General features: G+C 34.2%; 1 protein-coding gene across 1 annotated transcript in view; it reads right to left on the reverse strand.

The window, feature by feature from the left end:
* kz (putative ATP-dependent RNA helicase kurz) overlaps nt 1-13604 on the reverse strand; it is a 92775-nt gene that overhangs the window by 51849 nt on the left and 27322 nt on the right. The window contains exons 9-12 of the mRNA XM_081745607.1: nt 10586-10757; nt 7547-7779; nt 6299-6525; nt 4278-4750 (exon numbers count right to left, since the gene is read on the reverse strand). Coding sequence (XP_081601733.1) covers nt 4278-4750; nt 6299-6525; nt 7547-7779; nt 10586-10757 — 1105 coding nt within the window. The remainder of the gene's footprint in view (nt 1-4277; nt 4751-6298; nt 6526-7546; nt 7780-10585; nt 10758-13604) is intronic.

Raw genomic sequence — 13604 nt, forward strand, 5'->3', positions numbered from 1 at the left:
ATTTTCGTATTATCTAGTCTATCTCCGCTCCTATTCAACAGATTTGAACCATATTTTCAGAGTACGCTTTCGAAAGTATTGAGTTGTGACCACCGTAATTTCAAACAAATCATCAGAATTACATGGTGTTTAAACTATTTTGTATTTTACCAATGGGATTTTCGTTTTTCCGGCTTGTATCTCCACCCCTATTCAACCAATTTGGACCAAATTTGCCGACTAATCTCCTACAAGTGTGTAGCTTTGCTTAACAACATTTGGGACAAATTGGGAAAATATAAAGGGTGTTTCCTATATTTTTGTATTTTACAAATTGTTGGACAGCTGCTTCATTCGGGAGTTGTGTACATGGAAACATACACAATAAATATGACTGTAACTTTTTACCAAATGCATGTATCTTAAAACTATTGCTACCATTGTTTTACTGCTTAAATTCTTACCCAAAATCATGTATCATTTGGCCCTATTCCTATTTACAAAACTTGACCTAAATTCAAGATGGCTGCTGTCAAGGTTCACCTTACCGTACGACTTCCCCTTAGGTATAGTATGTACCCACATTGTTGTTATTGATTTTTTATTATTAACAGGCAGTTTACAAGGGGTGGTACTGAACGTATTGTGCTATTGTCGACATGGATACGCGACATTTCAATCTGCCATTTAGGTTAACTCCACTTCAAAAACGCAGTTGCTTTATTCTGTGTTTTTTCTGTGGGACTTCCTTCCTCTGAGTGAAATTTTACGGTAGGTTTCAATATGAGCTCATTGATACTTCCCTTGTTTAGACGCACGGTTAACATTGTAAACTTGCTTTTGGTTTAATATTCACTGCTAAAATTTTCATAATTTATATAAAACGATGGAACAAAGAAAATATTGTGTTTTCTTTGCAAGAATTTAAAAAATGTATTTTCAGTCTTTATATAATATACATTTGTATGAAAGCATTTCATTATTTCTTTAATAAACAAAACGAATCTTATACGTGTGTGTTTCTCTGTTGTAAATACATTTGAATTTCACGCTGGCGACATACAGCAAACCTGTTTGGAAGAAAAACGATAAATTGTGTACATCAGTATATCGTAAATTGCTTTGTTACTCAAAATATAAAACTACCATTCAGACAGTAAGACATGAAATAAAATTTATCCAGGTCTCTTTTCGGGTCCAAACGTGGGGACTGATTTACACAAACCTTGCTTCCAAACAGAAAAAGATAATAAAGTATAAGCAAAAATAAAGGGGAACAACCGTACTTATATGAAACAACTATGAAAGGCAACAGGATTGCGTCTAAATATCTTTCGTTAATCGTAGTTTTTCTGGCATTTCCTGTTAAACTTGCTTCTTGGAAATGGCATTTTAGTCGAAAATTCGCGTTACTCAGTTCTTCCATCGTTGTTTCGTATAGCATAGTAGCATGTACGAAAAATGTTTTGTAAATGTATTGCGCTCTCAGGAAACCTAAATATTCCTTGTAAGCAACGAAAGTGTTGTAAGTGCTAGCCTAAATGTTCATGTAGGTGACACAAATGTTACCGGCCCATGTCAAATGCTGTACAGGTATGTAAAATCTCTTGCCAGCAAGGAAACAGGTGAAAAACATGCGTTGTTTTATGTGCGAAACATGCGATGTATATGCATTGTCCTAGTACCATTCAGGCATGTCGTAAGCAACATATACGCTGTAAGTGCACGTAACAAGCATTGTGTATATAGATTATATGCACATGGCATATAACTAAAGTAGATAAAATAACTGTATTCAAGCATATAAAAGTAGAAAAAATCAGAATTAATTAGCACTGTTGCATAGATGTACATGCTGGGTAACATATACTTGAAGAAAAATAGTAGACGAAGAATAAGTATTTAAGAAATGACCTTACGAAAAGTAACAATACTGACTTTCACTCATTTATAGGCGTGCAAGGAGGAAAGGAAAATGTTCAACAGATTTTGTACATTACAGACTAGCAAGTACATGAAGTACAAGTAAGAACTAATTTACATGCGTGTTCCAAAACTTTGTATATATTTTCTTTTCTCCTTGCACACTTGCAAACTAGGTTTTGACCTCAAAAGCTAGTTCCATTACTCTTCGTAATGTCATTTGTTGCATAATTATTCCTTATTCAGTATTATATGTTACCCTGCATGTACACATGTCCAAAATGATTGTCGCATATCTATAACTGTCTTCTTGGAAGAATATAATTTGATAATGATTTTGCAGGGTACTTTTAATACTGATACATGTGTATAATCGGGAAATGTATATTTGTGGTAAATTACATGGGAAAATAATTATACATACGAAAATTAGAATGAGTAAAACAAAATATTGCTAAATGGACAAAGAAGTTTCATTTTCGTTTTATTGTTCTTATTTACTGCTCTTTTGACATTAAATTTGCCACATACGTGTCTCTGCTGATTATACACATACTAACATTATAAGAAATACCGCGCGAATTCGTTATAAAATTATATTTCTACAAAAACATATTTATAGACATGCGACAATAATTTTGGACATGGGTGTACATCACATGCAGTACTTGTGCAAATTAATTCTCAGAAATCTATTTTTCTACTTTTACATGCATGGCTATCATTTTATCTGCTTTAGTTAACACAACGTGCATGTAATCTATATACACAATGCTTGTTAAGTGCACTTCCGGTGCATGTGCTGATACCATGCCTGTATAATGCCGAGACAATGCATGTACATAACATGTTTCGTACATGTAACAACGCATGTATTTCACCTGTTTCCTTGCTGGCAACAGGTTTTATATACTTGTACAATACATGGGGCATGCACCTGTAACATGTATGTTACATATCTTAACATTCTATTTCCATGCAATGAAGCATCTAAGCAACAGGCCTGTTTCGCACATGTATAATACATGTACAGCACATGTTTCTTACATGTTTTACATCTGCTACATGCAAGCAGCAGAGGCTTTCCAAACCCGTAACATGTATGTGGCATGTACCTGTCACATGTACAATTTTTATAAATTCTCCACCTGTAACATGCATTTCACATGTATGATTTTTCCATGTTCTCCACCTGTTACATGCAAGCAGCAGATGTTTTTCATACCCGCAACATGCATTTCACATGTATGGTTTTTCCATGTTCTCCACCTGTTACATGCAAGCAGCAGATGTTTTCCATACCCGCAACATGCATGTCACATGTATGGTTTTTACATGTATACATACATTACATGCATGTTTCGTAAGTACTTTTCACATGTACCAGGCAAAAGCTATTTATCATACACGCGTATAACTTGTGTTCAGCATGCATGTTACAGACATTATACATGACATGTACATCACATGTTCTATACTGGTACAGCGGCTGTACTTGCACGTCTTCTTCGCTGACAGGCACTTTACATACGTTTTTATGGTAGATCTACTAGGGTATCTACCATACAAACACCTGTGCAGTAATACCTGTTCATGCCGTGTACATGTTTGCTCAACATGCATGTGTAGGGCGTTCAAACTGGGGTCATTTTCAGGCACCTGCACATGTACCTGTCCCACAGGTGGATAAAGGGCCTGTGTTACATGCGCCTGTACATGTGCCTGTTTTTTTCATAAGGGAAGTGCTAGACTGCTATTCCCGGCACATTATCTCGTATATTTCAATACTTTGTATATTGTATTATGGTACAGAACTTATACGATGCCGTCACCGGAAAAAATGGATAGTCGTCCTTCTACATATATTCAGTAGTCAATATTATTGGAGGTCTTGGACAAGCCTGAGTATAATTTTACTAGCGTATACCGCCGCGTGCTACTCTAACAATATTTTTCCTCTCTTCCTGTCCCTGCGTTCCATTCCTCTTCATATTTAAAACTAAATGCAAGTGAGTAGCACAAACACGCTAAAAATGCAATATTCAAGCTCTCATCCGCCCTTACGATAACATTTATACAAAATTTCAACATTCTGCATCTAATAATTTCGGACCTCTGGTAAACGGTAAAATATAATTCAAGGTCCCCATTCCCCTTAGAGCACGCAATTCCCAAAATCTTCTCTTATTTACAGGCTAGAGATCAAGAATATTTATTCAAAATATCACGGTTCTACACTTATCAAAAATCTGACGTACGAAAAAAAAAAAAAAATTAAGTCCCACATTCTTCCCACCCACTGGAATGGAGGAACATTTTACTGGAACACATGTTAAGTTCGATCTTTATTTCTTAACATTGTCATATCTTCATACCTCAGTGTCTGATGGTGGTGTCATCTTCGGATCTATACATATATTGAGATCAGGTATCTTTAAGTTCACTTCATTAGTCAATTGAAGTCTCAATTTCCGGATTTCCAGCATTGCCTTATGACGAAAGCCATTGTCTTCACAGAACTGCTGCGTACAACCTGCATACTCGGCAGCGCCTACGGCACGGATAAGTACCATTGGATCCCCAAGTAAGAGTCTGTTGCCAGTACCTGCCCACGCTCTTCGTGTCTGGATCCATTTCATCCTCGTTTCTTTGGTGAGTTCTTTCGAGAACCGATCACCCACAGGAGTTTCTAAGAGCACTTCTTGAACAGATAGCGCAGCAACCATACAAATGGAATACGGAAGTAAGTGATGTTGGTGACTTAATGCTAACATTTTCCCGTACCTTGGTGCCACAGGAAAAGCTGCTATAGCATAGCCCAAAGGCGTAACTTTTGACATCCAATTATCTAGAAAGAAAATAAATGAAAGAAAATAACATTAACTCCTATGCTTTTCAAATTGACATTTATCATTTCATATTTGAAGCATGTATCCAAATACTACATGATATGGACCAAACACATATTTTACAATATACGTATGAAAATCGAACAACAGAACACATGTAGCAAAAGCTACCTCTTTCTGCAATCTAGGTCGTCATGAATTACGGACATAAACCATTTAATTCAATTATTTTATATACTGCGGACTTTTAATAAGTGCTATATATAGTACACTGTCATCTTGATTCCCCTACAATTATTTTACTATTATGAAAATAATTTATTCAGAATCAATTAACTCATATGGAGTCAATATACGCAGTCTGAAAGTTAAATATTGAGATTAATTTTCCTGTAGAGAAAAGAAAGATATTAGAAACAAATGATTGTATGCCAACAAAATACAAACTGGCATCACTGCATTTTAAACATGATGGACAGTATGACGTCATATAAGTAGTGGGAGACAGTTGTCACGTTAACAACATGCGAATATTACAAATACTGTTTGAAACTGGGCACAAGTGCTACCGAGATCGTGGGAATACTTGTTTGTCTCGTGTTCACATATTCAGATGGTATGACCAATTTAAAAGTAAGTGTGGATTCAAGATGAAACAAGAACTGGTCATCCAATTTCAGTGTGCAATGAAGATCTCATCATAAAAAGGAAAGAACGTTACAGAGGATTATTATGTCGGATGGTTGTTAAATAGGTTTGTTGTAAGCCGGGAAAATATATGTTAGGTCTTAGTGCAAGATTTAAGAAAGGAAAGGTCACATCTTGGTGTGTACCTAACTTACTGTCTGACAATCAAAAACGTGCAGTAGTTGAACAGGAAGTTTTGTCCCGAAAACAGTGTAAGCCCATTTATACCATGTGACTATTTTCTTTTAACAAAACTGAAGTTGCTGTCAACAAGGCGGTTCTTTGACAATGTTCAAGACATCCACAGAACTGTGACACAAAGTCTTTGGGACATATCGCAAACAGATATGCAGAAGTCGTTCCAGTCGTTGCTTGATCGTGTCACCCGTTATATCAATTTAGAAGGAATTTACTTTGAATAAAGAACAGGTACCATTCAACTGTCTTGTTTCTATTTCATTCAATAAAATCAGTTTCATTATTTAATTGTCAGAGTGTATAGAATACTTCACACTCTTACAAAAAGATATTAGCTAAAAACTCGTACATTAATAGTTTCGTTATGATTTATATCAATTGTTCCCTTTATTTACTAAATAAGTAACGAAAGCAGTAGTTTTCTACCCAGTTAAACTTTATCTCTCTTCGAAATAATAAATTGCTTCATTGTCCTACTGATGAGAATTGAATTTCACTCTAACTTTTACAGAATTGTCAATTTCAAGAAAAATACATGAAAAATAAAAATAAAAATTTAGTTTTCTAAAAGGTATAAGTTAACGTAGCAGGTCTATTCCATGTTTGGAACTAAGGCCCTTGAGGATTAGTTTTACTCTCACCTCCACTTATGATTTTCTTACCGGATTTAATTTCCTTTTCTGGTGCTTCAAGAGCTCCTAGGAGAGTTAACCTTTTTTCAGCAGATTTTAACTGCAACATATCTGGAGCAGACGGAAACGGAAAATTCACTACCTTATCGATTTTCATTGTCTTCATTTGGAGTACCAAATCATCGACAGGTTGTCGCTGGATTTCGGGAACAGAGAACGTTTGAAATTCATCGTTGAATACTGCTGAAGAATATAACCTAGTGGAAGAAATAAACATTTTAATATAACACAAATACAGGTAATGCCTTTTACTATACCACAACATGTAATCCATTTGGGTGAGAAGGAAGTTACAATAAATATTTATGCCTAACAATAAAAACCAACATTCACAAATCTGAGTTTCAAATCTACTATTTTACATTGAAGTTCTTTCGGAATTTATCTTCTGGTATATTACAGCCCGTAAAGTAACTCTTTTGGTCTGTTAGATATTTCTCAATATTCTTCCCTGTTTTATTAGTTACAGTTAAAAGTATCTATTAAGTTACCTGACTAGAAGTCTGTGTTTTGGGTCCGACACTTCTTTTGCGATTTAAAAAAAAAAAAAAAAAAAAAAAAACTTTTTTTTTTCTATTTTGCAAATAAAGGCGAAAGCTCTATGGAAGAATTGTTCCTACATGTCGTACTTCACTTATAGGATTTAAAGGATATGTAAACATAACTCACCCTCGCCCTACTATAAGTATTTGTTTTAAAACAGTAATAAATCTAAAATATTTTGTCATTAGTTATCAAGTAAGTACATCTTAGAATGTTTACAACAATATATGGATAGTAAAAGCTTCTAAAACATTTTTCCATACGGAAGTAATATCCAAGGGTAATTAGTAATAATTTTTCACTCTTTATTACACTTGGATATTACATTTTATAATAAACTGTTATTATAATGTAAGATAAGGTAAAGGTTTCAGTACTGTGTAGTTAAAAACATTTTTTAAGGGATATCGACTTCGATGCTGATTAAGCTCACTTTGAGTGAAGGTTTCAGACAAATCAACTGCATCAAAGGGTATTCCCATGACAGATCTCTTACTAGTTAACAAGCAACATCCTTAACCGACAGCAAGACAAACGCTTCATAAAGGTAATTAAACAGAAAATGAATGGGTACACGAAAACGATTAAATTCTTTACTCAGACAGACATGGTTGGGAAAAAAAGTACGAAAATCTAGCACACGGTATTTACTGCGAAATATTTTGGCAAGCTTACCTGTAACAATGTCCAGGACCAATTCTGCCAGCTCTTCCCGCTCGCTGGTTTGCGGAAGCTTTTGATGTCCAGGTAACATGAAATGCCGAGACGCCTGTGGTTTTGTCATAGAACTTTGTTTTTACTTTCCCTGAATCAATAATATACTTGATATTGGGTATCGTTAAGGAAGTTTCTGCAACGTTTGTAGACACAACACATAACCGACAACCTTCTGGAGGAGGCAGGAATACCTAACCAAACGAAAAGACTATTAAATATTTTACGTACATATTGAATAAATTATCACACGTTGTCTCACATATACATTGCATTTTTTTTTTATTTACATTATTTTCTTGAAGAATTACAGAAGCTGGCATGTCGAAAAATGCGTTAATGCAAAGATTTTTGGGAAACTAGTGTCGCGGGATGAAAATAATTACATTTTAATAAGAAAATAAAAACTGGAGGTCCCTTGTCTTCCATCACACTAACATCACTAGATTCTACAGGTAAAATTGAAAAATAAAAGAGGAAAAATGGGAATTTCACACGAACACAAATAATACTACCAGAATGTACAGAACAAGGACGAAAATCAAGAAAATATGGCGAAAATAATTGTCTTTAGTTTGTAGTTACCATGCTGTCTTTAGTTTAATTTTAAAGTTTCCCTTTGCACTTTTTTCTTGTATGTGTACGAATGAAAGAGATCAATTACTTTGTACTTCGATATACGTTATAGAACATAGTATGTTATGCGGAATTACATGTAACCACTTTTTATTTTCACTAGATAGTTTTGCTTACTTCCACTTTGAAATTCGCTGTAAATTTTATCCGCTTTTGCTGTTTTATTCAGACATGTGTGTTTTGAAGCAACATCCATTGACGGTTTCACAGATATATATATTATCAGATAAAATGTTTTGCGTGATCGTGTATCTTCGTTTTTTTTTTTTTTTTTTTAAAGCTTGGTTACTTACTATTACTATTATTACTGAAAGATAGTTCAGTTGATATTCATTCTTTCTAAAAGTTGAGATGTGGAATACTTGTACTTAATAAGTTCTCTGTAGATATGAAATGTGACAAGAAATAGCACATGCCATTTGAACATTCACGTCGTAGTTTGCTGATTAGTTGTTGGTCTATTGTTCTTTCTATGGAAGATTGTGTATTTCAAGTAGTTTATGACTTTAACCTGTTTTGTCTTGAATCATAAAATAAGAATCAGCAAGAGATAATATGTTGTTCTGATGTGTGTTTCATTCATGTGATAGAAATACTTGAAGATATCTGTGGTGAGAAGTTTTCCGTGATGTAGTATAAATAAAGTGTGTTAAGTCATCTGGAGCTGAGAAATAGACAATTCATAATTATAACACTTCGGCCTACACCATCATTAATATACTGATACATATTTTGTAGTCAGATCAAGAACTTCAAGAATTATTATTATTATTAGTTGTTTTTTTTTTTTTTTTTTTTTTTTTTTCCTTAATTTAGATGTGTTAATGTTTGACATTTGGTAGTCACTTCGAATAGCGATATTCGAATAGACACCTATAACTTGAAACTACATTTTCTGCACCTAACATGTTGTCATATTGCACTAAATGCTAGTTGCTCATGTTGATTGTAGAGAGAGAGAAAAAAAGTACCTATTTCTGTGTTCAATTTCTTAGCTAAGATGTCGCTGGATAGAAAGGCTCATGCAACTAAATGGCGTATAAATTTCAAATTATTGTATTTTTGTGATAACATCTGAAGGACAAAAGCATCCTTTTCTTTCTTTCGTGTTAACCATCAGTTTGGGTATGTTTCTGGCGTAAGTTTTATTATGATGTGGAACTAAGTTTCCTTTTAAAGCAATTTATTAAACGTTTTTGGAGCTATCATTCGTTTTCATGGTACAAATATGACAATTTTGAATACCTGTGACACACACACACAAGCTCATCGATGACACAATGTTTATAATGTTATATGAGCTACTTAAAGGTTTGCGCCTAAAGTAATCACAATAAAATTTTTGGCTTATGCTTGCACACTAATTCGATTCTCTTTATGTCATGCACCAGCATGAATTCCATTAACAATACTCTTTCTGCAACAGACGTTAAGTTCGTATGACGGATAGATTAAGTTATAGGGGCTGCGTTAGCTCTGTGGTATAGAGCTTACTTCTGGTGTGTGATGTCTTTGGTTCGATCTCAGCTCGCGTCAAGTGGACATGGTGGTGAGTGAACTTCGTGTGCGTGGGTTTTCTCAGGGCTCTCCCGTTTGTTCCCACTTTCTTCATTCCACCATTTATTTCATCACCGTTTCTCTTAGTCTCAGTGCATAATCGTGGGACATAAAACTACTTTTATGCTGTTTTCTATTATGAATGGTAAATAAATACAGGAAGAAAGTATTTACAGTGAAATTATTTAGCGAAGCTCAAGCATACGTTTTAATGCTTACTCGACTAACGTTTTAGGTATAACATTACATAAAATTTGCAAAGAATCCTAAATTATTTTATGCCCCCTTTAGTAATCAATTAAGGTTGTTCCTTATACCATTATAAATGTGACAGGTTGGGAACTTGCAAACGTGATGCATTGATATCTATGCCTGTATTCCTACTCACAGAATTTTATGCAAACATTCTAAACACAATTATATTATTAGAAAGGAATAAACTTTATTATACAAGCTTATTATAAGAAGTTGCCTATGTAACATTTACTGTTCTACCACATTTCAAGAGGAAAAATCTAATTCTTCTTTGGGGAAAATAAACAATTTTTATTTTAGATTTTAACTTCCCGTGAAATGGTCAAAACTGATTGAATCCATCCAAAAATTACTTAATGTGAAAGACAATTATATTTGCAGAACATTTTTCTTGTTTCTTCACTTTTTCACAATTATAAATGTTTTACAGCTGTTTTAAACTCACGCTTCTGAAACGAAGTATATAATCTGAAGTCGGCTAGTTCTACTCTTCCTACTATAAACTATTTAGTATTATTACATAATATTTGTACAGAAATATAAAATATGCACCTTTGATTGTCTTTCGCTAGACAGTAAAGAGTACAATGGCAGGACCCACATTGGCTGAGACAGAGCAGAGCCCTGAAATAAATACTCTTCGTCTTCATCTTCCTCTTCCACAGTATTCAAATCTTCGTCCAAAAGGTCGTAGTCTGCATCATCCATTGGCAGAACAGAATAACTAAAAAGAAAAATTAAAACTATGGGTACGTTTACGGAAAGAAATTTTGCTTACATGTACTCAATTCGCATTTATTACTTCAAAACTAAGCACCTTGAAACAAGGGAATAATTCCCTTTAAGCGCAGAGCAATTACAGTATACAAATAAGACCCTGTCCCACACAATTCCCTGAAGCAAGCTCAACCCTCAGCAACGTAACTGTAATTTTTGCCAACTAAGGATCTTTTGTGCCTTTAACATTTACAGGAAATAAAAATGGAATGTAACTGTGTAGGTGTTCCGAATGTTTACTAAAACCATGGATCATAAGAACTACATCATTAGGCACCTGATACCTACTGTCATTTACGGGTTTTATAGAGATGTTTAAAAGAGCTGTTTCCATCCAATTTTGAATTTCAACTTTTAAGTCTTTTTTTTCTACTTTTCAGGATAATCATCTCAGAAAATATCATACTTTGCGGAATGGGTATAACGCATTACGAATATGAATCCGAACATTTTAAAAGAATATAGTAGTACAACAACCGTCACAAAAACATACTCCATACTATTGTGTCATCAGTAACTTGGAATAAATGAATGACGTAAAGATAATGTAATTTGCTACATGTTACCGTAAGTCGTGCTTATATTCATTAATTTGATATAAAGTTAATGAAAAGGAAAAACAAATATGGAGTGGTTACGGACTTTTTCTAGCAATTATATTACACACAAATCTACTAGGTTCTAACAACATTCGAGTATCTTGTTGTAATTAAAGCAAAAAAAAAAAAGCGACTGGATGACATCTGTCTATGTCGATTATTTGATTTCTATTCCTTTGAACTCGCAAAATTTTCCTCTTATCTTTAGGATACAAAAAAGAAGTGAAAACGAATTTACAATTTTCTGTAAATTCTAAATCAGAATAGGAATAAAATAGTCGAAACAATTTAACATAATTCTATAATCTGTTAGGTACACTCATGTCCAAAATGATTGTCGCATATCTATAACTGTCTTCTGGTAAGAATATAATTTGATAATGATTTTGCAGAGTACTTTTAATGCTGATACTATGTGTATAATCGGGAAATGTATATTTGTGGTAAATTTCCCTAGGAAAAGAATTATAAATACGAAAATTAGAATGAGTAAAACAAAATGTTGCTAAATGGACAACAAAGTTTTATTTTCGTTTTATTGTTCTTATTTACTGTTGTTTTGACATGAAACTTGCCACATACATGTCTTTGCCGATTATACACCTACTAACATTATAAGGAATACCGGGCGAATTCATTATCAAATTATATTCCTACAACAACATATTTATAAACATGCGACAATAATTTTAGACATGAATGTACAAGGATCAGAAGTTTAAGCTTAAAGATCTAGTCATTTTCGACTCGCTGAAATGTACATTTAGTACTCCTGACAGGACTGTTTTCAGATTTCTTTAGTGAGCAAAGTGTAATGCGGTTTGGTGAAGTATGAAGATTTTTCTTTTCCTTCTACAGATATTTCGCAAACACAAGCCCTCGCAGAACAGAATGCATATTTCAATACCATTAAGATGATGGAACATGTTTTCGTTACCATGATAATAAATTGAAAGAATGACTGTTTTCTTCAAGAGGCAAAATAGTCTTAGTAAACATAGATGGAATATATTGCTTCCTTTGAAGAGCTAAAGGCTTACGAAAACGTGAGCAAATCAACCTTGGAACTATCTCCAAAATGAAATAGCCACACAACCGAGATGAGTTTCCGTCTCAAGACTTGTAACTTGCTATATCCAGAAATGTATATTTCAGAATCATTCAGTGGCGGAGCAAGGTATTACCTAAAAGAAACTTAAGGATTCATGGAAACGCAATTAAATAGAGTGAGTGAAAGTGGGCTACATGAATCGAATAGCTACAACGAAGCAATAATGTTTGTTGCAAGTCACTGCTTCAACCAATTTAAAGATGGCGCAGAGGATTTAAGTAAAACTATGTGTGGTCGACCAGCTCCAACAACAATATATAAGTGTTCCGAGGAAAATTACATTTAAGACGAAGAATAAAACAATGTCATTCGTCAGTCAAATGATAATTCACTGTGTAACCCACACGTTTTCAAGTGAACATTTCGTATATAACCTAAATACGAGGGTGGTTTGAAAAAGCAACTTGGCTTGATATTACAGGAAACAATTTGAGTTTTTTTTTAACGTACTTTGTTTTTGACATGGTGTACTCAAAGTTCAACACACTTGTCTCAATGTTTCTAAGGCATCGCGATTCGTTCGCGAAAATGAGTTTCTTCGAGGTTTTCAAAATATTCGTTTACTTCCTGTAGGGTCCCTTTATTTGAGTCAAATTTCATTCTGCCAGGAAAGTTTTGAATTTCGGGAATAGATGGTAGTCCGAGGAAGGCAGAATGCGGGAACAGTTCAAATTGCAGCTCGCCCAATTTCTGCCTGCGGCACAGCTTTTTCCTGTGATGGAGTGAGGAAATGCGGCACACATCTTACGCAAAGTTTTTCTTATGAGCAATTCATTATGCAAAAATGAAAAGAATCCACTCAGTTGACATGCTTTGGCTTCTACTAACTCGCAAACTTTCCCTCATTTGTCGGTTATTATGGACTTTTATCGATGATTTCGGGTGTCACAGCTGATTTCGAGGCTACAGGGTGTGGTGCATCTTCAATGCTTGTTTCTGTCACGCTTAAATTCATTTACTTAAAGTCTAGATGTTTTATAGAAAGTGGGTCACCAAATGTCACGAATATCATCTCATGAATTTCCTTCGCTTTTTTCCCATCCAGAAAAAAGAATCGCATATTATTTTAGAATATTAAGAATCG

This window comes from Thermobia domestica, chromosome 2, assembly GCF_964235325.1.
Source record: "Thermobia domestica chromosome 2, izTheDome1.hap1.1, whole genome shotgun sequence".
Taxonomy (NCBI): domain Eukaryota; kingdom Metazoa; phylum Arthropoda; class Insecta; order Zygentoma; family Lepismatidae; genus Thermobia; species Thermobia domestica.